Source organism: Chaetura pelagica, unplaced genomic scaffold, assembly GCF_000747805.2.
Source record: "Chaetura pelagica isolate M959 unplaced genomic scaffold, ChaPel_1.0 scaffold85, whole genome shotgun sequence".
Taxonomy (NCBI): Eukaryota; Metazoa; Chordata; class Aves; order Apodiformes; family Apodidae; genus Chaetura; species Chaetura pelagica.
In genome coordinates, this window is record NW_009953505.1 from 3,463,666 (window position 1) to 3,488,344 (window position 24,679).

The 24,679-nt window shown below is 40.9% G+C and overlaps 2 protein-coding genes across 2 annotated transcripts in view; one reads left to right on the forward strand and one right to left on the reverse strand.

The window, feature by feature from the left end:
- The window catches only part of EXPH5 (exophilin 5), a 37,957-nt gene extending 35,253 nt beyond the window's left edge, over positions 1-2,704 (reverse strand). Inside the window, exon 1 of the mRNA XM_009999430.1 lies at positions 2,623-2,704. Within this exon, the coding sequence (XP_009997732.1) occupies positions 2,623-2,704 (82 nt within the window). The remainder of the gene's footprint in view (positions 1-2,622) is intronic.
- A 404-nt stretch (positions 2,705-3,108) lies between these two features.
- The window catches only part of DDX10 (DEAD (Asp-Glu-Ala-Asp) box polypeptide 10), a 184,051-nt gene continuing 162,480 nt past the window's right edge, over positions 3,109-24,679 (forward strand). The window contains exons 1-2 of the mRNA XM_009999431.1: positions 3,109-3,148; positions 23,925-24,058. Of these exons, the coding sequence (XP_009997733.1) occupies positions 3,109-3,148; positions 23,925-24,058 (174 nt within the window). The remainder of the gene's footprint in view (positions 3,149-23,924; positions 24,059-24,679) is intronic.

Sequence of the window (24,679 nt, forward strand, 5' to 3'; positions counted from 1 at the left end):
CCGCGTCCTGCCGTGCTGGGGTCTTTGCGGGGCCGTAGCTTTCCCGCGAGGGAGGAGCGGGGCACTGCTTCGGACTTACTCTCCTTTCAGGTTTGTTGTTTTGTTTCTGAAGAAATAGTAGAGAGTAGAAGTTCTCGATCTGGGCGTTCTAACCAGAGAAGGAATTTCATCCCGGTCGCCTCTCACGGCTGTGATGCAGCTCAGCCCTGTGCGGTGCCGGTGCCGGCAGCACACGCAGGTGTGTCCCCCAAAGGACCTGCTGATCCAGCACTATGTCCTAGTTGAATAGTTACCAAAAAAATGTCCTTTGACAAATTCCTGTCCTGTTTATTCCGGATCGAACTGCAGATGTGAGCACAGTTGCGTGGAGAAAGGGAATGAAACCCAATGTTTGTTAGGGAGCAGAGCGGTGGGAGCAGCCGCGGGGCGCTGTGCCCCGGGAGCCCCCGCACGCGGCCTCGTGGGGCTGCGGGACAGTGTGGGGCTGCGGGACAGTGTGGGGCTGCGGGACAGTGTGGGGCTGCGGGAACACCCCCCTCACAGCGCCGCGGGAATTGCAGCCTGCACGAGGCTCGTCGTCCCCGTGTGGCTTCTGGCATCGCTAGCCTGTCCCACAGAGAAATTTACCTGATTCCTGGTGACCAAACAACAAAAACAGGGCTGTGAGGCAGCTGACGAAGATGTAATGAAATCTATGAAGAAATACGATGTTTAGAAGATGTCGAGAGGTGTGTCCCACAGAGAGAAGACACGGTGAATTTGAATGGGGTTTAGGAGATGCTGCTGGGTAAAGTCCAAGCATGTTGTTTCTAAAGGTACAAAAGCCACAGCCATCACTGGTGCATTAGGAACTTGCAGAACTTCTCTCCAAGAGTAAAGATCCCGTCTTGCCCATCCTGTTGCACGGAGCACAGTGGAGTGACAGTTCTACCATCAGAACTGAGTGTGTAGAGTTCTCCATGGGATTCTCCCAGGCAGTGGATTAGACATCACTCTCCCTTTCTGCCTTGCACCTGCAGGGTGTGGGAAACAATTGCTCATGGTGCTTCTGCATCACACTGAATCTGCTCCCAGAGTTGAGGGGGAACACATTGACATTTTTTTTCTGTACATCCATTGCAATGAGCCTCATCAATGCCCACTGTTGCCTTAAAACCAGTGTTTCATCTTATCGGTGAAGTTGTGGGTTCTTTTAATTCCTTATGCAAACATTCAAGGTCAGGGTGGATGGGGTTCTGAGCAATACGATTAGTTGAAGATGTCCCTGCTAATTGCAGAACTTGAAGACCTTTAAAGGTCCCTTCCAACTCAAACTGTTCTATGATTCTATGATAAAAAATAAATACATGCATACAGAATGCATAGGAAGAATGTGTGTGTTCTTAAGAGTTTACAAAAGAAGTACTACAGGCCTTACAAAGAAAGGGTGGCATTCCCTCATAAATTTGTTTACTTTGCTAACTGTTTTTATCCTGCATATAAATCAGGAGTGGAATAATATTTCTAAGTTTCTGTCATTGTTTATCTTTTGTAGTCTGATTAATTTGTGACTTTTTTTCATCAACAAAATACATATTACCATGTTAGTGAAGAGGGGAGTAGGGACAAATGTGTTGCATAAACCTAAAACAGGATACACACTCTAAATTTTTCCCATGGTTTTTAGCTAACAGCTGTTCCAGGAAGATACAGAAGAGTTTTCATGTAGCATTTCTTCTGTTCAGCAACCTGAAACAGAAGGCCAAAATAGCATATGAGAGGCTGCAGACATGAGACATCTATTAGTAATGTTAATTGCCAATGCCACTGAAGAGGATGCTGACACACATACATTAATTATAGGGCAAATTCTTCAAAACCTGCATTTCACAAATACTGTTGTACTAATGGGTGGTGTGAACTCCACTTACTCTCAGGGAAGGATTTCAAAGTGTAGGACTCCAGAAAGCCAGAGGGGCTGTTTCTAAAAGTTGATCTGTAGCTGGGGAATTGAGGGGAATGTGCAGAAGAGTTGAATCTTGTAGCAATTGGTCTTGGGGCTCATATCAGCCTTGAGGCTTGGAAGAACTGTAAGGTCTTGTCTGCTCCTGTTGAACTAATTACTGTGCAAATTGTCACGCAGATTAGTGAAGGCTACTTTAATTAACTCCCTACATTAAGTGAAAAAGGCTTGATGGCAAGGCAAAGAGTAAATATGAAGCATCTTTAATTTAAAATGTATTAAGTCTGCTTATTGTGCTTGAAATAAATATTTCTAACACTAATATAGGTCAAACATAGTTTGATCATACTACTTGTAAGAGCAAAAGCAGTGCCTCTCCCTCTGTTTAACAAGCCCATCTTTTATATCTCAGTTTAATAGTAATTTTTTAGTTTATGTGTAATGACTACTAGAGGTCCAGCTGAGTTTCAGGGGGCTAGCAGTGGTGGCTTGCAGTGCCTGGTTCCCACTGCCACAGGTAGACATTTCTACTGAGTGGTGAGTGTCCTCCAGGATCTGTCACTGGGCTCTCAGCTCCCACTTCAAAAGAGCTTTGACCTTCATTTAGGCATTTTAAGTGTGAAGTGGTGCACTTTGAAGATTGCCCGGATGCCACAACCAAATGCTGCTCGTGTTATTACCTCCGTTTGCATGCGGAGCAGCCTCTTGTGAGGCAAGGAGGGAGCCAGGACCAGGCTGGGCAGGTTGCAGAGCGTAGGCCATTGTTGTCCACCCAGAAACTGCCACAGGCAGTAGGCCTGCTCCCACAGGGAAAGCCAATCTTCAAGGTACACCACATTCACAAGCCTCATCTTGCAGCCTGTGTGGCTGCAGACTTCTCCTTTTCGCAATTTCCACAAGCACTTCCTCGCACCAGGTCTCTCATTCACCCACTTTTCCTTTCCTCCCAGCCCCTTGAGCGTGGGCCACTCCCTTCCCCAACTTTTAGGCTCTGCCTTGCTAACATGGCAGATTTTCTCACCTTACAAGTACTGCTTGCTGCTGCCTCTCACCCTAATGCCTTCCTACCTCATACATTGTGTGCATGAACTCCTCATTTTTACCAGTACCGGGTTGTTTCTGCTGAAGTAGACTTGGGTGGTTCCTTAGAATGACAAGAGGGCAACATGGCAAAATATGGTCTAGTTTTTGCCTGCCAGAAGAAAGGTAAGAGTGATATCCCAAAAGTGTATTAGCACTACATGGAAGCAAGGAAAAGTGGCCATGAGAGATGGCTGAGAAAGTGGCTGCAGCCTTACCTTTGCACTCCGTGCCAGTATGTTTGGTGTATTTGGTGCTGCTTTCGACAATGACTTCATGACACCCCTTCATTCTCCTTTTTGTTTATGACTGTCTGTCTTTCTTCCTCCCTTGGTTTTAGGACTCAGTTAATCACTAATTTAATTTTGAGTATTTATTGGGACTGCACTTTCTCTGGGCTGAACAGAAGAGAAGATTGTGAGCAGATGCCTCACAGGGCAAGACAGGTTGGGATTTTTCGGGGTTGCTGCAGAGGTCTGTGACCTGAAGAGACATATGAAGAAGGTGGTTACCAGTATGTCCCTGGAGTATAAAAGCACTGCTTGGAATGGGAGAAGGAACACATTTTGTTGAAGTTATGCAGTATTTCTGCTTTATTGTAGGTCTGATGTCTTGACTGTCAGAGCTGTAGGATGGCTAGTACTGTGTATAACATCTGCTCTCTCGGCAGAAACTATGTAACCATCTCTTCCTCTTAACTAATATGCACATAAACATAATCACCAGAGGCCAATACCTGGGACATGGCAGAATTGTGCATTTAGTATATTAAGGTTGTCAGTGCATGCAGCCTATTAAGACAGGCTTATGTAAGGATAAAAAAGAACCAGGCATGACTAAACAGTAAAGAAGAGATGTTATTAGAAACAAGAAGGCAACTTTCAAAACCTCCAAGTCATATTCAAATGAAGAAAACAGAAAAAAAATAAATCCTGGCTGATAACATATAAAAATGAAATTAAGCAGGAAAAAAAAAAAAAAAAGCTGGGAAGAGCAACTTGCTAAAGGACTCTAAAGCAGCATTAAGGCCTTTTTCAAACACTCCTCATAGTGTCTGCAGGGCTGATCAATGATCGAACAATATAGAGAGCAAAAGACCATTTCAGAGAAGAAACTGATGTTCACTGTGGAAGAAACTCGGAAAACCCGCATGCCAGAATACTTTTCTAGAAGGGGATCTGACTGAAGCTCAAATGACTGTAAAAGAGATTATGTGACAAACTGGCAACATAACTAACAAATCACCAATACAAGAAATTATTTCATTGAATGGTTCTAAATAGTCTGTAACTGCTCACTGTAGTCCTTGATATCCTCAGACTGGAGTGTGACAAATTGGTATCAGCTGTAAGTAGTTTTCAGAGAAAATCACGGAATCTACAGGATTATGTTTCAGACTTCTGGACAAATTTGTGGAAACTTATAACAGGCAGAGTGAGTGGTTTCCTGGGCTCATAAAAGTTACCTTGGAAGAGTCAGCACCAGGGAAGTTCTACTTTGCAATCCTTTTTTTGAAGGGTGTCAGCAAGTATTTGGACAAAGACAGCCAAGCTGATCCAATCTGCTTGGACTTGCGATGCTACTGAGTATCAACAGTTTTCAAGGAAACTTCATAGTAATGAGATTAAATAAAAGGTGCTTTTATGGGTAAATAACAGGTTACAAGCTAGGAAACAGAGGGTAAGAGGACTAGTTACTTATTACAGTGGAGGATGGTCACCACTGGAGTTTCCCAGAGCTCAATTCTGACATCTGTGGTGTTGTTACAGTCTGAAGCAACCTGGAAAAGAAGTGAGCAATGAAGTGAGAAAGTTCACTGGTCTGGTATGAAAGTTTGTGATATGAAGATATTCAGGATAGTAAGGACAAAGCCAGACTGTAAGTGGCCACAAGAGGCCTTTGTAAGACAGAGTGACAAAGAAATACATGTGGAAAAAAAAATCATAGCTTCAGACATAATCTGGTGTTCACATGTAAGCAATGCAAAGTCTCGATGATATATGCATAACTTGTGAAAACATCAGAAAAGCAAACCAGATGTTGGAATTTATTAGGAAAGAAAAAAATATCTATGATTTTCCTACAGCTTGTATATGAATATGGAATTCTGTATGGAATGTAGATTATATTATGTATTGATACATAATAATGAATATATCTATATTATTAATAAATATTTGGAAAATGTATTTATGTATATATACGGAAATCTATATATTCCATATTTCTGTGCAGTACAGACGGGGTGGAAAGGAATTGACTTCAGTGTCTGTTCAAATGCAAGAATGAGAGTCCATCAAATGGAGTTCATAGATGCAGATTTCAATGGAAACAAAATAAGATTAACTTGTGCAACTCCTTCCTAAAGGATTTTATGGATGCAAAAGGCTTCAAGAGGAGACCATAGAAATACTTAAAAGAGAGATTAGTTCCAGAGTATTTAACAAAGGAACCACTTGGGGAAAAACCCTGAGCTGAAAATGCAGACATTTTGAGAGAGCTTCATGTACACTTGCCCTGTTCTTGTTCTTCCTTAGGCATTTGTTTATGGCCACTTATGGCAAGAGGATACTAAGCTACGTGTACATGTGGTCTGAACCAGTACAAGCATTTGCATGTTCTAAAGAACATACCTGCAGAGCATGTATGTGAAACCCAGGGTAGGGTACCAGCACCTCTGGATTAGCTGTGAATTGGACCTTAGCTGGGCACTCTCTGAGAACAAAAATGCTGCAATGTTAGAGATCTGTCTCTGAAATCTCACCTGCCATGCAGCTAGACCCATAACTGCAGTAATGAATATGTGTTTTATGTGGCTGCAGAGGGCTTCTTGTCTAAGATAAGACATTCCTGAGGTTTTATCTTTTATGCCTTCTGTTCAGCTGTTCTGCTAACATAATCATTACCAGCTGCCATGAGAACTTCTTGGAGTGGCTGTCCCCAAACAATTTCCAGATATTTACAAGTTCTACCATATAGTACTACCCAAAACCCTGGAAGCCAAACAGATCCCATGTTGATACCATATATTCTTCACTGTCAAAGTCTTAAAAATTTTGCACCTCATCAACTACAGCTAACAGAAGAGTGTCAGAGTTGAAGCAAAATGGTGTCAAGGAACGAGGGCATACGAAGGGATAGGTGAGGCTGCTCTGTATGATGGGACAATTTTATAGGATTGGGAGTTGGCCAATTCAAATGACTTCTGCATCTTTCACATTGTAACTGCTTACAGGAAACTCAAAACTCCTTTAGTTGTATTATGTTCCTTATCAGGCCAACTTTCTGCTAAACTCAGGTTTGTTTGAACCAGCAGATGAGGAATGTAGGCAAGGCATGCAAGTTCAGGTCCAAACTAACATGACAGTATAGACACAGCTGAAGAGTCACTGTGCTTCCCCCTGCATGTGTTGCTATATAAAAACTAGCCCAAATCTGACTGCTGCATCATAAAGCCAACTATAGCCCCTGGAATTGCTACAGCTGTGTAGGACGATATAGTTGTTCTTTCTTCACAAAATAAAACAAAACACAACAATTTAAGAGCAGCCAGCATGGCTTTACCACAGATACCTGACTGCTTCCAATTATAAAATGCCTGCTTTGAGGATGAGAGGTGAACAATAGATATTGGTTATTTGCCCTTTAGCAAGACTATTGGGATCATCTTCAGTTGTATCCTTGTTACCACACTTTGGAGAGATGGACAGGGTGGTTGGACTACAAGATTAAGGAAAAGACGAAAGGACCAAGAGGTTAAAAGAATTCTGGTTAGTAGCTGAAAGTCTAACTGTCAGCCAGTTAGGAGTGGTATTCTTCTGAGTTAGACACTGAACCTTGTACTATTTAACTTCTTCATTAGTGACCTGAATGATGAGATGGAATGCATTCTCACTATATTAGCAGGTTACATTAAATGGTCTGGAGAAGATGGTGTGCTGGAGGGCAGGACAGCTATTCAGAGGTATCTCAGTAGCCTGGAGAACTGACAAAAACTTCTTGAAGTTCAAAAAGGAAAGTGGAAAAAAAAACACATCTAAAAAGAGGCAAGTAAAGCTTATATAAAGCTCTGTCTGGGTATGATAAATACTGTGCCACAATACAAGGTGGGAACTGGCAGACTACAAGGCAGCCTTTCAGGAAAAGACCTGGGGAGTCATGGTGAACAACCTGAACATGAGCCAGCAATTGTGCCCTTGCAGCAAAAAAAGGCTAACTGCATATTTGGCTGCATTAGTAGAGTGTGCAAGAGAATGTAGCCAGCAGGTCAGGGAAAGTGGCTGCTCCCTGAGTACTCAAGAGGCTGCATCTGGAATATTGTGTCCAGCTGTGGACACTTATCTGCAAGAAACATCAGTGTACTGAAGCAAGTCCAGTGGAGGAGCATGAAGCTGACTAGGAGGCTGCAGTGTCCTAGAAAATGCTTTGTTATCTGAAGAAAAAGTTAAGGAGATCTAATTGTTGTGTACAACTTTCTAGTGGTTACAGAATGATCTTTGAGGTCCATCACAAAAGGACAAGGAGCAATGGACATACATTACATAAAAATTTATTATCCACCATTATGGAAAAAAAGAATTAATAGAATCACAGAATGACTTGAGTCAGAAGAGATCTTTAAATATCACCTGGCCCAAGCTCCCTGCCATCAGCAGGGACATCTTCAGCCAGATCAGGTTGCTCAAAGCTCCACGCAGCCTGAGTTTGAACACTTCTAATGATGGAATAATGATGGAATTGTGGTTGATCTAACACTATAGCAGGTTGTCTAGGGAGGTCACAGATATGCAAAACTTGACTGGGGAAGACACTGAGTATCTGACATTGACGTCAGCCCTGCTTTGAGCAGGAGAGTCAACCTGATGACCTCCCAAAGTCAATCCGGGTTATTTCATGCTTTTGTGATTCTAAGTGGCTTATGGCATATGTTAGACTTAAATCTTCAAAACAGAGACTTGCAGAGATACATAACACTTCTGTGTACTGACTGCAAGATGTGAGTGTAACCCATTTTCAGGAAGTTTGTTTCATGGTATATATCAGCTCATCTTTTACTAGTAAATAATAACCAGATTATCAAAGATAGTAACTAGCAGCAAGAGTGACTGGTGTCCTTAGAATTTCATAATTTCCAACATTGGGTGAAGAAGAAATAAATCTTACAAAAATTATTACTTCAATTTTAATTTAATTAAGAAAGTTAAAATTAATGAAATGGAATAAAAATCTCACAAGCTATAATAAAGCTGGCTAACAGAAAAACTTAATTATAACTTTAGTTCGAGCTAAAAGTGTAGCATGCTTTGTTTAAATTCTAAAGCAAGTGCAGTTATTAATGCCCTAGATACAACTTTGATTTTATTTACTGCTCTGTTTTGGAGGATGAGGTACAGCAGCTAAGGCATAGCAAAATCAGAATGCCTCTGTGAATATACCAGGGGAAACTGATAAAAATGCCTTCCATTCCAGCTAAGCAGCAGATTTTCTAGAAGTTACTTATATCATGGATAATTGGGTGATCTTTTTTAGCACTTAACTCCAAGAGTAATTTTCTTGCAGGAGGATCACTAGGATAAGGCAAAATCCTAACTCTGTTTGCATAAATACTCCTAACATTGGAAGATGATGTTGGTCAGCTATGAGTATAGTGTGTCAGAAGAACAAAAAGAAATAATATTATTGACTAAAAATGTTTTACCTTTGCTTTGTTTATAGCAAGCAAGTTCCATCTGGAAGATCAGGTAAAAGACATATTAGTGCTTCAGTTCAACTCACTAGCTCGTCCTCTTCTACGTGCATTGACAATGAGACTAAGTATCTTCAGCTGCCAGAGAAAGTATTCATTTTACTAAATGTAAACACTTGTAGTATAGATAGCTCCCTTTAAATGAGTTTGCCTAATTAGATTTATTTTCAGTGAAGAAAACCAAATGCTTATAGTACACAATTTATCTCATTCTAAACTAGACATCTAAAATAGGTCAGATGAATCATGCCTTAAAAGTGACTCTTTCTCTCCATTGAATATAATGGGAGTCTGGCATGACAAGCTCAGAAGTGTACACTGTGTATGTCTAAAGTTAGCTGAGAGGAATCCCATCCCACCTGTTTGTACACTTAATAAAAGAAGAACACCAATTCAGTATAAAAATGAACAAACTGTCCCCAGGCTTTAAAACGAGTTGATTTAATCTTGAGTAGTTCAGGTCTTAATTTAAGGTTTGATTCAAGTCTCATTGAAGTCAATAGCCACATGTTTGCAGAGGATTTTAATGAAGCTTGTCAATTATTTTTGTTTACTCTCTCATCAAATATACTTAAGTAAATTCAATGAGAAATGGATACCCAATGCTTAATGAGAAAGAGTACCCTGTAAATACAGGTCATAATTTGAACAGGATTTTTTTGTAAATGAGTTTCTTTCCTTCCATCTTTTAAATTAAATGTGTGCAGTATAGATAAATCCACACTGATAATTGTATTAAATCATTTCAATTCAAGCAATACCAGAAAGTACAGATGTTGTTTCCTTCCACAGGTTTATTAGCCCTTTAATTAATTAATATGTGTGATATATTAAACAAAGTCCAGCAGGATGTTATTGCTCTGTTTAAGTGATTACTGTGAAGGTTGCTTTGCACTGTCAGTTTTGCAGGGCTCCTCAGTGCTCTACCCCAGGAATATAGTACTAGTTATGTGATGGAGTACAATGGAGTTGTAGTTGGAAAGTTTGATAAAAACTTTAGGAGCCTAGTAAAGGTGATGAAAGTGAACAGCCACCCAAATGAAACCCTTGAAAATTTTCTATATAGCCTGGATGTAATCCAGTCCTGTTGTTAGTGTGGGGAATTGAGGAAACAGTGGACATGGACTTACTTAACTGTAACTGTGACATTTAACCAGGATCCTCTGCTGGCACTAATGGGAGAGATGAAGCTAAATGATGTGTTCTCTTTCCTCCCTGCTGAATTAATGCTGAATATTGAACTGGCTTCATAGTTCACTGATTTGCATGTGCAACTGGTACCACATCTTGAAGAGGGGAAGAGAGGGAATTCTGTCAAAGGAGTTAGCATCTGAGTGAGATTACCAAATTCTGGAGTTAGTGTAAACACACAACTTCGATTCTCTAACCCAGTTTCTGTTGCTATCTGAAAATCTGCTTCAGAGTAATACAAGTTTGAGATTCTGAAGCCAGAATACTACCAGAAGCTGTGTGAGCAGTGTGAGAAAGAAGGCTTTTTCATTGGCTCTTGCTGAGAACTGTGTGTTACAGGTTCTCCAGCCAATGCCTCTTGGACCACCCTGGTGCAAAGGCAAAAGAGGTCAGTTTGGAAAGATTATTTTAAACATATTAAAAAAATGAACTAGCAACTCTGGATATTAACAATAGGATTAAATTAGAAGAACTGAAGCAGTATGGGAGTGGCTGCAGGCAAAGGACTCTTTCCTAGTAGTAAAAGAAGAGGATTTAACCCGATGGGGAAACATATGCAGCTTTGAGAGGTTAGAAACAAACAATGATTCAAAATCAAATGTGTTTTTTTTTGTTTGTTTTAGTTTGGCTTGTTGTGTTGTTTTTTTTTTCCTACCATATTCTTGCAGCATGAGATTTTTGCTAAACAAGCAGTTCTGTAAGCTCGTTCTACTGTGCCATTCCTAGCTTTCACCCTCTCAGCATCCTGGCCACCATTGATTGTGACACCAAATCCAGCCACTTGGGATCAGCTGGTCTGTGTGAGTGAGTAAAAGAGAACTGTGTGCTCTGTAGAGCTCTTTAATGGGGAGCACTGAAGATGATAATGTGCAATGCTAGTAGGGTAACGTCAGCACCTTTGGTACTTTCCTCCCAGGTGAATCTGTGCTTGAATTGTTCTAATTGGGTTAGCCTGCATTTAAGAAAATATGGTACAGATTAACTGAAGCTCTAGGCCCTGAAAGGATGCAGAATTGAGAAGACTTTCCTGTTCCAATTGAATTAACTACAATAGTTTCCCTGTAAATTAACACTTTCTAATTAACTTTATTACAGAATCACAGAATCATAGAACAGTTAAGCTTGGAAGGGACATTAAAGATCATAAGGTTCCAACCCCTCTGCTATGGGCAGGGACACCTCACACTAGACCAGGCTGCACAAAACCCCATCCAACCTGGACTTAAACACCTCCAGGGAGTGGACATCCACAACCTCCTTAGGCAACCTATTCCAGCACCTTATTACCCTCATGGTGAACAATTTCTTCCTGATGTCTAACCTAAATGTCCCCTTTCTCAGTTTAAAATCAGAGCACTTGCCAGAGAAGACTGTTGCAAATAAGTTATTGAGAACCTCAGTCTTCTCCGTATCCTGCCTAGCTTGGTCTCCCATTTCCTTCAGGAAAGGGCCTGCATTATACTTGGTCATCCTTTTATCCCCAACATACCTATAGAAGCTTTTATATTGCTCTTAACATCCCTGGCAAGATTTAATTCCATCTGGGATTTGGCTCTCCTCACCTGATCCCTAGCTGCTCTGACAACCTCTCTGTAATCCTCCCAGGATACCTGCCCCAGCTTCCTCTTCAGTTTGAGCTCTTCTAGGAGCTACTTGTTCACCCACACTGGCCTCCTGGAGTTTTTACTTGACTTCCTCTTAGTTGGGATGCAATGCTCTTGGGCCTGGAGAAGGTGATCCTCAAATATCAGCCAGCCTTCATGGGCCCCTCTACCCTCCAGGATGTTATCCCAAGAGACTTTCTTGAGCACATCCCTGAAGAGGCTGAAATCTACCCTTCTGAAGCCAAGGCCAGCAAGTTTGCTGTGAGCCCTCCTTGCTGCCCTAAGGATCTTGAACTCCACCATTTCAGGGTCACTACAACCTAGGCTGCCCTTGAGCTTAACATCCCTCACCTGCCCTTCCTCATTGGTGAGAACAAGGTCCAGCATAGCACCTCTCCTTGTTGGTTCCTCGATTACTTGGAAAAGGAAGTTATCATCCTTGCACTCTAGGAACCTCCTGGATTGTTTGTGTTTAGCAGAGTTGTCCCTCCAACAGATATCAAGGTGTTTGAAGTCCCCCAGGAGTACCATGGCTTGTGAATGTGAAGCTGCTCCTATCTGTCTGTAGAGTGCCTCGTCTATACTGCCCTCCTGGTCAGGTGGCCTCTAGCAGACCCCCACTGTAATGTCACCTGTCCCTGCCTTCCTCTTGATCTTAACCCATAAGCTCTCAGTTGGCTCCTCAGGGAGAGCTCCATGCCCTCCAGCTGATCTTTGACATAGAAGGCAACTCCCTCACCCCATCTCCCCTGCTTGTCCTTCCTATAGAGTTTATAACCCTCCATTCTGACACTCCAATCATAGGAGCCATCCCACCAGGTCTCAGTGATGCCAATGAGATCATAGCCCTGCAGGCACGTCCACATCTCTGAGTCCTGTTTATTCCCCATGCTGTGTGCATTTGTCTAGCGGCATTTAAGCTGGGCCTCCAGTGAAGGTAACTGACCAGCTAGAGGGCTGGGATTTCATTATACTGCTCTCCAGGAGCTTCCCTGCTGACCTGCACCCCTTCTACAGGATCTGGGCATCTCTTACTGGTGCTGGCATCACACTGATTGGTGTAGGAGGTTCCCTCCCCCAGCCACATCAGTTTAACCTTGCAGACTTCATATTTCATACTGAAAGAAACAAGAAATTTGTGTGCATTGAAAGTGACAGTGATATATAATCTGTTACTTAAGATTTTTTTTACAAGAAAGAATGAAAACCATAGAAAATTGTATCAGCAATCCACAGGGAAGGGGTTAGAAGCTGCATGCATATATATATTATTAAAACTACAGGATTTTCTCGTACCTTTTGTATGGTGACATTACTGAAGAAACTGGTCTCATTTTCCTGCAATATCATCCATAAATTTTGTCTTATACAGGGGGTCTATTTTATCAGACAAAGTAATTACATACGAGTTTTATAATGCTATAAAGATAGGACGAGTTTCACTTTCTTAATTACTAGCACAAAAATCCTTGAAAAAGCATTTTGATGGCACAAGAGCTCTCACAATAATTTCTCCAGTTTTAGCTTCTTGTTTTATTTTGTAGCTCATATGAATGACATAAAAGCCTCTTTATTAAAGAGCAAATAAAAAATACAGAACCTAGATCACAAAGCTTTTGTGATGGCTGGAATGTATCTGAGACGTATATGTTCAGTAAACAACCATGTTCATCTACCCTGCTGGATGTGATTGTGGAAGTGTTTCCACGTGATCAGCATGGCAACAGTAGTTACCAAATTAGTAAAATTGCACAATAATGATTTTGTGCCACATGTAGCGTGGACACCTCATGTAGCATCACAGGCTAATTTGCCAGGACTTGCCTAGACTGCAGATCCTTTGATACCAGTCCTATTGCACCATGGGGATCCTTGCATAGTGGTGCTGGTGTACATGACAGTCTGTTTTTAAGATCAGTTGCTGCCCCAGGAAATAGAAAATGGCACTGGTAGGATTGACTACCTTAATCTGGTAGGATTCACTACCTAAGTGTTGAAAGGTGACATGTTGCATTACCTGCTGACACACTGTTACTCAACAATAACAGCAGCTGCAAGCAGTGTTGCAAGCAGTAGTATTGGCTCCTGGCTGGACAAGGAATCTGAAGGGAGTTAGGAGCTGCCTCTCACCCTTGACTTCTCTCCCCTGTATGGGCAGCTTCTGGTGATGGTAGCTACTTTCTGTATGATCTTAGAAATCATGATGTTAGCAGCTGGACTCACTGTCCTGGGGTGGGGATGGGAAGAATAATAACAAAAAAGCAGTCTGTGTTTCTAAGGAAGAGCTGAATCCTGCTAGGCAGAACAGCACATTTTTTTCCCTTTCTTCTTGATTTCTTTGGCACTGTGATGCCCAACAGAAGGTGCTCAAAAGGAGGCAGAAATTATTCCATGCCTTTGCAATTAACCCTTGTCATGGATAATTAGGCCAGAGTAGCAAAAATACTTTTGCATTCAAGCACCTTCTCATTCAAGATCAGGAGCAAAACCAGTTCTTCCTCAATGCCCTGATAGTGACAATTCTACCACTTTTTCGTCAGCCTGGATGGCAAAGAACAGATCTGTATTAATTCAGGATGATGAAAAGACTTTTTCAGCCAAGACTAAGTGCTGTGATGGGCTGACAGTTGTCTTGGGAAGACAAATGCTTTAATCACAAACATCCCCCTTTCCTCCTCTGTTCCCATTTATCGCTGAGCACGATGTCGTCTGGTATGGAATATCTTTTTGGTCAGTCTGGGTCAGCTGTCTTGGTTGTGTCCCAGCCCAGGTTCTTGTGCACCCACAGCCAGTTGCTGGTGGGACACAGTGGGGGAAAGAAAAAAGCTGCAACCCTTGACACTATGCAAACACTGCTCAGCAACATCCTAAAAACTGGTGTGGTATCAACACGGTTCTAGTGGTAAATGCAAAACACAGCAGGGCATGGGCTGCTGTGAGGAACATTAACTCCATCCCAGCTAGTGCTGATCATGTTCTGCTGCTGCTGCAATAAAAGTCACCATGACAGAAGAGAAATATCTGTGCTGGGGGATGTACCTATAGAGGAGCCTGGTGTGTCCAAGGATGGCATATCACTATGTCAACTTACAAATCAATTAAAAATCCATAACATATTCAAAGTATGATTGATGCTTATCTGGGAGAGAAGCACAGTGTTACAGCCCATGTTCTCTTATTTTCCCAAGTGGAATAAATTATAATTCTATCTCTGTATATGTTTTGTCTGCATTCAAAATTCAAGCCATCAAGCACTACAGCCTGATGGACCCAGGCTGGGTTTCACTGCTGGGTAAATGCATGAAGGAAGTCAGCAGGGAAGCACAAGGCCAAGGGTGTGGGGAGGAGGGCAGCCTGGAGCATGGCTTGGCAGGTGGGGCTGGTACAGAGGTGTTTGTGCCAGGCCCAGGAGTGGCTCCACTGCAGGGGTGTAGCAAGGGGTGCGGCCCCAGGCACAGCTCCAGAGGTGAGGCAGGCACGAAGACATGAGGTCCAGGGTGGGGTGGAAGAGCAGCATGTGTGCTGGCATCATGCCCAGATCCTGGCTCTGCGCCCAGATTATGATCAAAGAGGAAACCAGGAAAGGACCTACCAAATGACCTTCTTACCTGGGAAACCTAATTTTGGCACCAGCATGGACTGTGGTCATACCTTGCTGGTGCATGAGATGGTGGAAGCAACAGCAAGAGCTGAGGGTGGAACAAAACAGACTCTGAGGAAGGCAAATGTGTGGAGATATAGAGTAGGAGATTAGGAAAATTCTGATTCAGCTTAGAGTCTGAAAGTAAAGCAAAATCATAGTGTCATAGAATGACAGAATTACCAAATGGTTTGATTTGAAAGGGACCTTAAAGATCATCTAGATCCAACCTCCTTGCATGGGCAGGGACATCTCTCACTAGACCAGGTTGCTCAGACCCTCATCCAACCTGGCCTTGAGCACTTCCAGTGATGGAGATTCCAAAACTTCTTTGGGCAACCTGTTCCAGTGTCTTGCCACCTTCAGACTAGAGAATTTCTTTCTAATCTGTAACCTAAATCTCCTCTCTTCCTATTGTAATCCATTCCCCCCTTGTCCTGTCACTACAAGCCCTTGTAAAAAGCCCCTCCCCAGCTTTCCTGGAGGCTCCCTTCATGCACTGGAAGGCTGCTTTAAGGTTCCCCTAGATCCTTCTCTTCTCCAGGCTGAACAGCACCAACTCTCTCCAGGCCTCTGATCACCAAATGTTAAATTTGATCTTGCAGCATCAAGACCCAACAATCACTGGAATTGATGAACAGGAGCCAGGGTAGGAGAAACTGGTGAGAAGAATGGTGACAGAACTGTGGAGAGTCTCACATGTCACATGCACAGAGTGGCAATGCCTACTAGTAGTGTACTGTTGACCCAGCCACATGTTTGGAATAACTTTGACCTGGAAGAATATTTTTGACTAGGTTATTTTTTGTGTCATGAAGGTAAAATATTATTGACCTAGTTGTAGGAGGCTTCATCTCCACCCTAGTGGAAAATCAGAACAGAGTGACTCCTCTAATGGGAAAAGAGAAGAATACTGATTTTTTTGCATGAGAATCAGATTGTATGAGTGTATAAAAGCAACTGGGATGTTAGAAAGAACATTGGAGAGCATTGGTACTGTGGCCTGACAGGGAACCCAAAAGAAGTAGTAAGTCACTGGCTTACAGCCCTCCTCAAATCTTCCATTGAGTTTTTAATTCACATTACTTAATGAGATATCATTCTCTGTTATCATTGCCATGGAATTATATAACTCTCATTTAACAAAAAATAAACATTAAAATAAACAAATAAATAAAATAAATAAACATAAAATTCACATTCATGGTTGTATCCCACTACAGGAATAACACAAACAATAATTCTACATGGATTGGGAATTCTGAACTCTAAACTGTACAGCAACAGTGCTAGGCTGCTGAATGTGGAAGTTGCTCCCCTGCTGGTGTCTTGTTACCGTGGTTAAGGAAACAGAACTTTGGACAGATGATTTGCGTAACAAGAATATGCAAAAAGAGAAGAGATATTTTTCTTCCAGTGAAAATAATGCCACAGAATAGTCCCAAATACTGTCTAGTTGCTTGGGTTAAGGGTAAACACAGTTTATATATTCTGAGGTATTTGCAAACTGGCTAAGTAACTTTGTTGAATGGGGATCCACTTATCCCTACATTTAATAACAATGATTTGGTAGTAACTTTATGAAATAAGATCTTTTTCCAGTACAAAGTGAATATAAATTGGAGGTATTGTTAATGACAATATTAGCATATTATATTCATGTGTTGATAACATAAATTGTTGTTCAAAGTTCAAGGCAAGGAAGACATTGAAGATTTTTCTTATCTTCTGTCTATTCTTCAGACCTATGAATATGACTATTTTCCACCCACTCCTCCTAAGTAGTCTTCCTGATAAAAAGATAAACCCTATATTTACAGTGCAACTGCATATGATTTTACTCTAATGCTAGATTTCTAGATGATTTGAATCTCTTTATCCAGTGCTCTTTCAGTCAAATTGCTGATGTTTTGTTTTTTTTGGTATTGTGTATGTGTATCTGTGGGAAGAGTTTGCCAATGACATCAGTTAATCTCACTAAATGTGTTATCAATGCATTGTGGTATCAATTCATTTAAACATTTTTTAATAATGTCACTTCAACAGATGTAGAGCTTCTATACAACAATCTAATATCCCAGTATGTAGCTATGCTATGGGTATTATAAGCAGCAACAAGACAAAAAACTACAGTGGTATCTTAAAAATTACAGTGCAACATTATTGCTCTAATTGGAAGCTCCTGGAAGACCAAAATGACAAATTACTAAATGAATTAATAGATCCTTGTAAAACTGTTTAAAATCAAACCTAGCATATGACACTGGTTTTGAAGGATCCATTTTCTATGAAAGCAAAAGTTGGTTTTGTTTATTTTGAAACTCAGGGGGAACCCATATGTCACCACTTCCCATCTCCTCAGATTTTGCAAAATCAGGCCTTGAGTCAGAACAAAAGTCTCTAAAGGCTGCAAATGTATATGATATGAACCCTCACAGCTTCTGTAGCTGCACTCTTCACTGAAAAACTGTTAATGTTGAATTCTAGATGAGAAACTACTTTGATACTGGTATCTTGATAACTGTTGAGCCTTCCACCTTTTGGAGACTACCCAGCCTGTAAAAGTATTTTCCCAACTTACTTTTAACTGCTGCATTCTGGTAGTAAAATGGAAATTTCAAATGCTTCTGGGTTTTGTTCCTCTCTCTTCATAATATGTTCTTGTTCCTTTTGTTTCTATATTTACATTCTGCAGAGGTAAAATGATGTGGTTAAGTGATCAAGGTAATAAATTGTGAGCTGATGTTCAGATAATGGTCTCCTACTGCTGAAGAAAGCCATGAAGTAAATCCAAGACTTATTTTAAGTTAATTTAAACTACTACTGAAGCAAAATTTACACCCTATTGATGTTGATCCTGAATGTGTATTCATATTCACAGAATATGAAAGAAAATTAATCTTCAGGATTTCCTGAGCAGCTTCCATCTATCCAGTAAAAAGTTAATCCAGCGCAGGAATGTGAAATGAGACCACTGAGATCCTTCAAAAGTAATATACCATGAATGCTTCTTGCTCATTCAAGTTGCTAAAGACAACAGAAACAGTGATAAATCTACAGCAAGGACCCTCAAAAACTTGCAGCTCATCAGAAACTTACCTGTTCATGAGTTTTAATACTCTTGAATACAGCTTCCTCCTGTCAGCTGTAAGAACTGCAGAAGACTCGCTGTGAATCCCTGCTTCTCCACCTCCCCTGCAGCTGGTGCTGAGCTCCTGGAGAGTCAGAAAAATGCATGGAATTTAAGCATCCCGTCACTATGTTGGCAAAGCAGCGTTTGAGGTCAGGCACTGCAAGGGACCTTGTGCCTGAGCTCTTCAGATAAATGCCTTGCATATCAAATCTGCATGTGGAGAGCTGGTTTGATAGTTCATAATATGGTTAGTCTGTAATTCCTTTAAAGGATACAATAAATATGTCTACCAGGATTTAGAAAGGCTTTTCTGTATTTCTAGGAGTGTTTTTCAACAGCTTATGGTTCACTACAGTTTTTTAAATTCAAGTTGATGAATTCAAGTTGACTCATCCTTCATGAGTCTATCTCCCAGGTCTTTCTTTGGCAAAGCTCATTTTTCCAGTCCATACTGGCCAAGAACTGAGATAGAATCTGCTCATCCTGTACAAAGATTTTTGGTGGCCTTAGAAAACCTGCAATTACAATTCTGACCTGTCTTGCCTGCATCAAAACCTTGAGGACTGTGAACAGCTTTTAAAAATCTCTCTGTGACACCCATCTGTGACACCCATCTGTCTTCCCTGTTGCATTTGCTGCCCAATGAACGCCTCCCTGGAGCCACAGTAATTGGATTCATTGCAGAAAGGCACCCCTAAACAGGAAGCTTCTCGATAATATTGCTGCAAGGAATGAGGTGGAGTGACTAGAACAAAGATGCAAAATAGCTCTTATCAAGAGTGAGGATCAAAGAGAAGGTGATGAATGGGTGGTTTTGGTTGTTACTGCTTTTGAAAGGTGACTGAATGGAAAATAAAGCAAAACACACACACACAAATTGTTGTAAGTTAAAGCTATTGATCTGGATTCTTAGTCCAACAAGTTGACTCATGCTGTTCTGTTTAAAACAATTCCACATTAGGGAAAAGAAATCTTTTTCTTCTCATCTATGAGAATATAAATAGAACTCAAACGCCTCTTTCTTGTCCTAAATAAAAAATGGAATCTCTCACTGTGTTTCCTGGGTTTTCTCCTCTTTAGTTCCTTTTTCAAGTACATTTTTAAAGCAAGATCTGTTTTTTATGTTATTTTTATATCTCATAATATGCCCTATTATGCTGATAAATATGACGCCAATTTTTATGGCTCAACAAAAAGTAAGTACATATTTACAGTGAAACACAGAAACTTTTTGCCACTCCAGATTTGAATTCGTACTTGTTTTGCTCTGAACCTGTCAATACTATACCAAGCACAAAGGCAATGCCGGATGGAAGGACACGTTCTTTCCCTGGTGTGCTTCTGTGAACACTCAGTGTGATTAGATGTGCTTTTTACACTTTTATGCATCCCTGCAAGTAGCTACCCTCATTCCATGTCTGAAGTATTGCAGAGTGAAACCTAAGCCTTGTGGACGTCTACAGCAAAGCTCCAGCAAGGACTGGATTTCAAGTTGTAACAGTATTTGAGCTGCTGTGTTTAGAGGGATGCAAGTGCTCCGGGTCTTCTAAGAGAAACTAAGCTACTCAGATGTTCTCTGCTTTGTTTACCTTTTCTGTGCAGTGAAGGTGCTACTGTGTTCCTGACATCACAAGGTTATACTGGATGTGAAGGAATGCATGCAGCATTCTTCTGTGCCAGACAAGGAAAGCCAGAGCACAGAATATTTGCTTTAGACTTTACTGACTGTCACGCAGTGTAAATTCTTCACAGACTGTTTACAGCTTGTGATGTAGAAAGCCTGCTACTGTTGCTATTACAGCTCTACATGTAGCCATCCAGAAAACATACACATATAAAACATCATGGTGTACACCAATAGCACTGGGGCTTTTGTTGCTTTTACTTTTAGTTGCTCCTGTTTGTCCCTCATGGGATAATTTCTAGCTAGACAGTGAATGCCTAAATAAGAATCTTGTAATAGAAACCGTCTCTTCATATCACTCAGATTTTATGAGCTGTAAAAGTCAGCTCAGAGCCCAGCTTTGGTAAACATAAAGTTTGGATGATTGCTCCCTTTGTACATTATTTCACCTTTATTTACATTGAATTTTAATTGCTGTTTTATTACCCAGCCAGTTATTCTACATTCTTCACAGGAAATCCTTTGTCACGCTAAGAAAGGTGAGCTGGGAGTTTTAGAAATAGAATTGTATATATCTGTAAATATGTAAAATGTATAAATATAAAAAAATAATAATTTCTATTTCAAGAAGTAGAGATTAGTACTCCAAACAATCTTCAAGACTTCAAAAATCCACAAAAAAGCAACTGGGTTTGCTTGAGGCAGCTGTTGAAGCTGGAAACACATATAAAGCCAGCAGAAGGCAGGGGATATGTTAAGCAAGAAAGTGTTTAGACTTACATCTTTGCTCAAATTAATATACTAGAGTTATATAGGAGGTATTTGGGATGCCTTAGCATCTCCTTACACATAATGTGCATACATTGCAATCAAACTGAAAAAGAGACTATTTTCATTACTCATTTCCTGGATTGACAGAGAGGCAGGCAGGGACAGTGTCCTTCTCACTGAAAAGGTGCAGTTCCGCAGTGCCTGAGCAGGTCCTGTGCTGGTCACCTCTCAGCCACATGCCAGTGACTGCCAGACACACAAGTCTGTGGTGATCCAAGGTTCAAGGTCAAGTCAGGGAAGTCCACTCAGTGCATCCTGGTTTGTGCCCAGATCAGTGAGGTACATGGCCAGGCACAGGCATACTTGCAGTGTAGCTCAGACAAGACCAGTACTCAGGCTTTGACTCCTCATGCCTTGCTCCATTTTCAGATCACTTCTGAACATGCTGAAAATCATAGGCCAGAAAAGACCCTACAGTTTGCCAATGGCGATTTTTTTATTTTTTATTTTTAATTTTTTTTACTCTTCAAAATACTTCTTTATGCAAGAGGTATTTAAAAATAGAACTTAAATATTGTTCATACATATTTGGTTTGTTCCCTTGTGAGCAAAATAGGAAACTGCCAAGTAACATCTGCATAGATGAGTGTTGACAGTTGCATGGTTATCCACATCCCCCTGGAAGCCATGAACCTGAGCTCTGTGGTAGGAAATTTATTTTATTTACAGAGCAGCAGAGCCTATTAGCTCAGACTGAGTGGCTGTGGCTGTCAGGCCTGACTTTGGCAGGGACAGCTTCTGTCAAGCTGCAACACTCTTAATGGGGGTTTTGTTTGTTTGTTTTCATGAGTTGTTAAACCTGTATAATTTAAACCTGAAAGAGAGATGCTAATTTCATTAAAGAATACAGAACATTTTGTGATTCAGATCCAAAATGAAGCCACAAAAAATTTGTCTAGGCTTTAACTTCGCCCATGAATCAACCACATCTGCTGAAAAAACCTGTTTCCTGAATGTTATTGTTGTCGCTAGAATGATGTAAAGGATTGCTAAATGAAGTGAAACTGGAACACTAATCTGCTGAGAAGCTTAGTGAAGCTTTTTAGGCCCATGTTTTCACATGCCTCTTACTGAGTCTTTACATTTGGCAAACATTAAACTCTTTGGGGAAGGATGTGGTACAGTCAGTTCCTGCTTGTAGGCACTTGAATGTTGTGTCTACATGTTATGCTCCCATTATAGTGAGAGGAGATCTAGTCAATATAGCTGAGGGACTAGAGGGGGATTCAGATCACTGAATAAGATGTCTCTTTCAAAATGAGCCAAATAGCTCTACAGTTTCCAGTGGGAATCAACATAAGGATCTAGTGCCCTAGAGTATGGAAGCATTTGCATGCGGCTGGCAGATAAGATACAGGGCACACAGGAGATCTGTGCCCTTCTGTGAGCAGCGGAGGCTCAGGCACGATGCCTGACAGCATCTCAGATAGCAACACAGCAGCTGAACTATAAGCCCCTCCACCTAGATTCCTATATGTATGTATCTACACTCTGGAGCTGAATCCCACCCTTGGGATTTGGTTGTTAAGAAATGTTAAATCATTATGTTGGTTTGTCTAACAAAAGTATCCAGAATCTCTCACAACAAACAAACAAAGCCCAACAGAAAACCCACAACATTGTTCATGTTTCTGGTTTTGCTTTGTCCTGCATTCTTACAACCAGCAGCTGTACAGAAATGTTATTGTTAGATTCAGAAATACAGCTATTCAGGCACATGACTGTACTTCATCAACCTGGAACTGACCTCCAGGAAGGAAGTGTAGACGAATCTGCACAGCTTCATCACCAGGAGGCGTCCCTGAATGTTTTGTACCTTTTCCTTGCATCAGCAAGTGTGTAGATGAGGGGATTTAGTGCAGCAGCTTTTCTGTCTCTGTTATTTAGAATGCTGTGATTGCTCAGGTTCTTGGAGGTTACACGTGGCTACTTATGCCATAGAGACAGTGTCCCTTTCACCCCAGTCCTGGAAACACCTTCTACTTGAGAAATCCAGTACGACTGAAATAATAAACCATGAAGATAAATTTTATTTTTGATGTCACTTTGCAGTTATATATGGGATAAATTTGGTTTGACAACTTTACAGTGCGTGCAGCTGTTATCCATACGGGCCCACATTGTGTTCCTACCAGAGCACAAGTACAGGGATTGTCAGTTGGAATGGTTGAGTTGTATGCATTTCTGTCAGCATACACAGGTACTACCAGTGTAGCTTATCTACAATTTTCTTTTGCTCTCCCACATTGCTGTTCTGTGACTGATTCCCAGCCCATGTCTCTTCTCTAAAATTGGTCTCATGATCCATTGCTATCAAAGAGGGGACTAATGAGTATAAACATTTAAATCAAATTTAATTTCTACAGCCAGAAATACGCAGACAAATATGGCAGGCTGGGTGAATTACACTTCATGGCCACATGAAAAGCTGTTATTAAGTAATTATAAATAGGAGAGACATGCACCTCAGAGCTGAGCAATACATCTAGTGAGTAAACTACAGAACCAAAATAATAAACTAAGACTTTTTCTCCAAATGCAAGAATAATCAAGCATATAAAAACAAGGATAATAAATCATAAGTGCCTGTTATATAAAGGTGCAGTGCCATATTTACTTATCTGACAAACTAAATATATTGTAGTATGCTAATGGGGTGGGAAAAACAATACATTAACTGTCTCCTGAAATGACTCTGAAATGCAAAGAGCCCAAGAACTGTGCTAAATGCAAGTCCTTTTTTACATAAAGTTTTTTTCCTAATTAAAGGACAGCATTTAAGTGTGACATTTTTATATGACATATTCAGTAGCACCATGATGTATACACCATGCTTCAGAAATGGCATCATTCCAAAATACGTTATTGTCTGAATGGTTAATTAATTTTTCATAATTTGATTTGTCAACTCTGTATCTGAGTCAGGAAGTCAGCTTGGTTTGCGAAAGAACTGTCAAATGTGTTCAAAATTAAACTTATTTATGGAGTTCTCTGAACTGGAACAACAGTGTGTGTCCTGGGACTGCTCACAGATCCCAGCCATCATAACAAAATGTAGGCTTGATTATGTAATGGTTCTTTCTAGTGCTCAACCATTATGATCCCAGTTTATGAGTCATTTTTATTTCTACAGGTCTGTTACGGCCCCTAGTGGCTCATTTACACCTAAAACATCACTGTGGTCCTGGCGCCAAAACCTTTGATAAGTGCAAAGTGCTCCAGGGCAACCTGTGGGAAGTGGGAAGTGATGGAGCCTGCGGAGCCTGGGTGTGTTGGACAGTTCTGTGACAAGTTCCAGCAAACCCCAACATACATTTCTTACAAGATTTGTCATGCTTTTAGTTTTCAATAAAAAATATTTCTGTTGGCTTAAAGGAAAAATGTTTTGGGTTTGTATTTATTTTAGCCTCTTTATAAAAAAAAATAAATGAACCCATGTATCATAACACATTTGAAGTGTCAGATGTTTTACTTAAAGACTGAAAGTTTGACACAGTAAACAATTAATGTTTTAAGTTACTTTCCATTCTGTGGGTGGTCACTTTGGCTGAGGGAGCGTTTCCATGGATCATGCGAGTGTTCTGGGCCAGGGCTTTCATCACAGCTTTCCCAACAACCAAAAACTTCATTTTGAAGGCCTTGCAGACTAAGTAACGAGTATTAGAATGACCAAAAGCAGAGTTACAGAACACCAGAAGCCCTTTGTCATTTCGGAAGAAACGTGTTAATGCCTTTAAAGAGCTCGTTGGCTCTTTTGCCGCGGCTCTGCTGAGTAATGGTAACAATGTGACCCAACACTTCCTGACCAAGTTTCAACAGGCTTTGTGTTTTCTAGATACTTGACAAGCTGGTTTTGCTTCTGATTTTGGAGAAACTTGGTTCATGTTT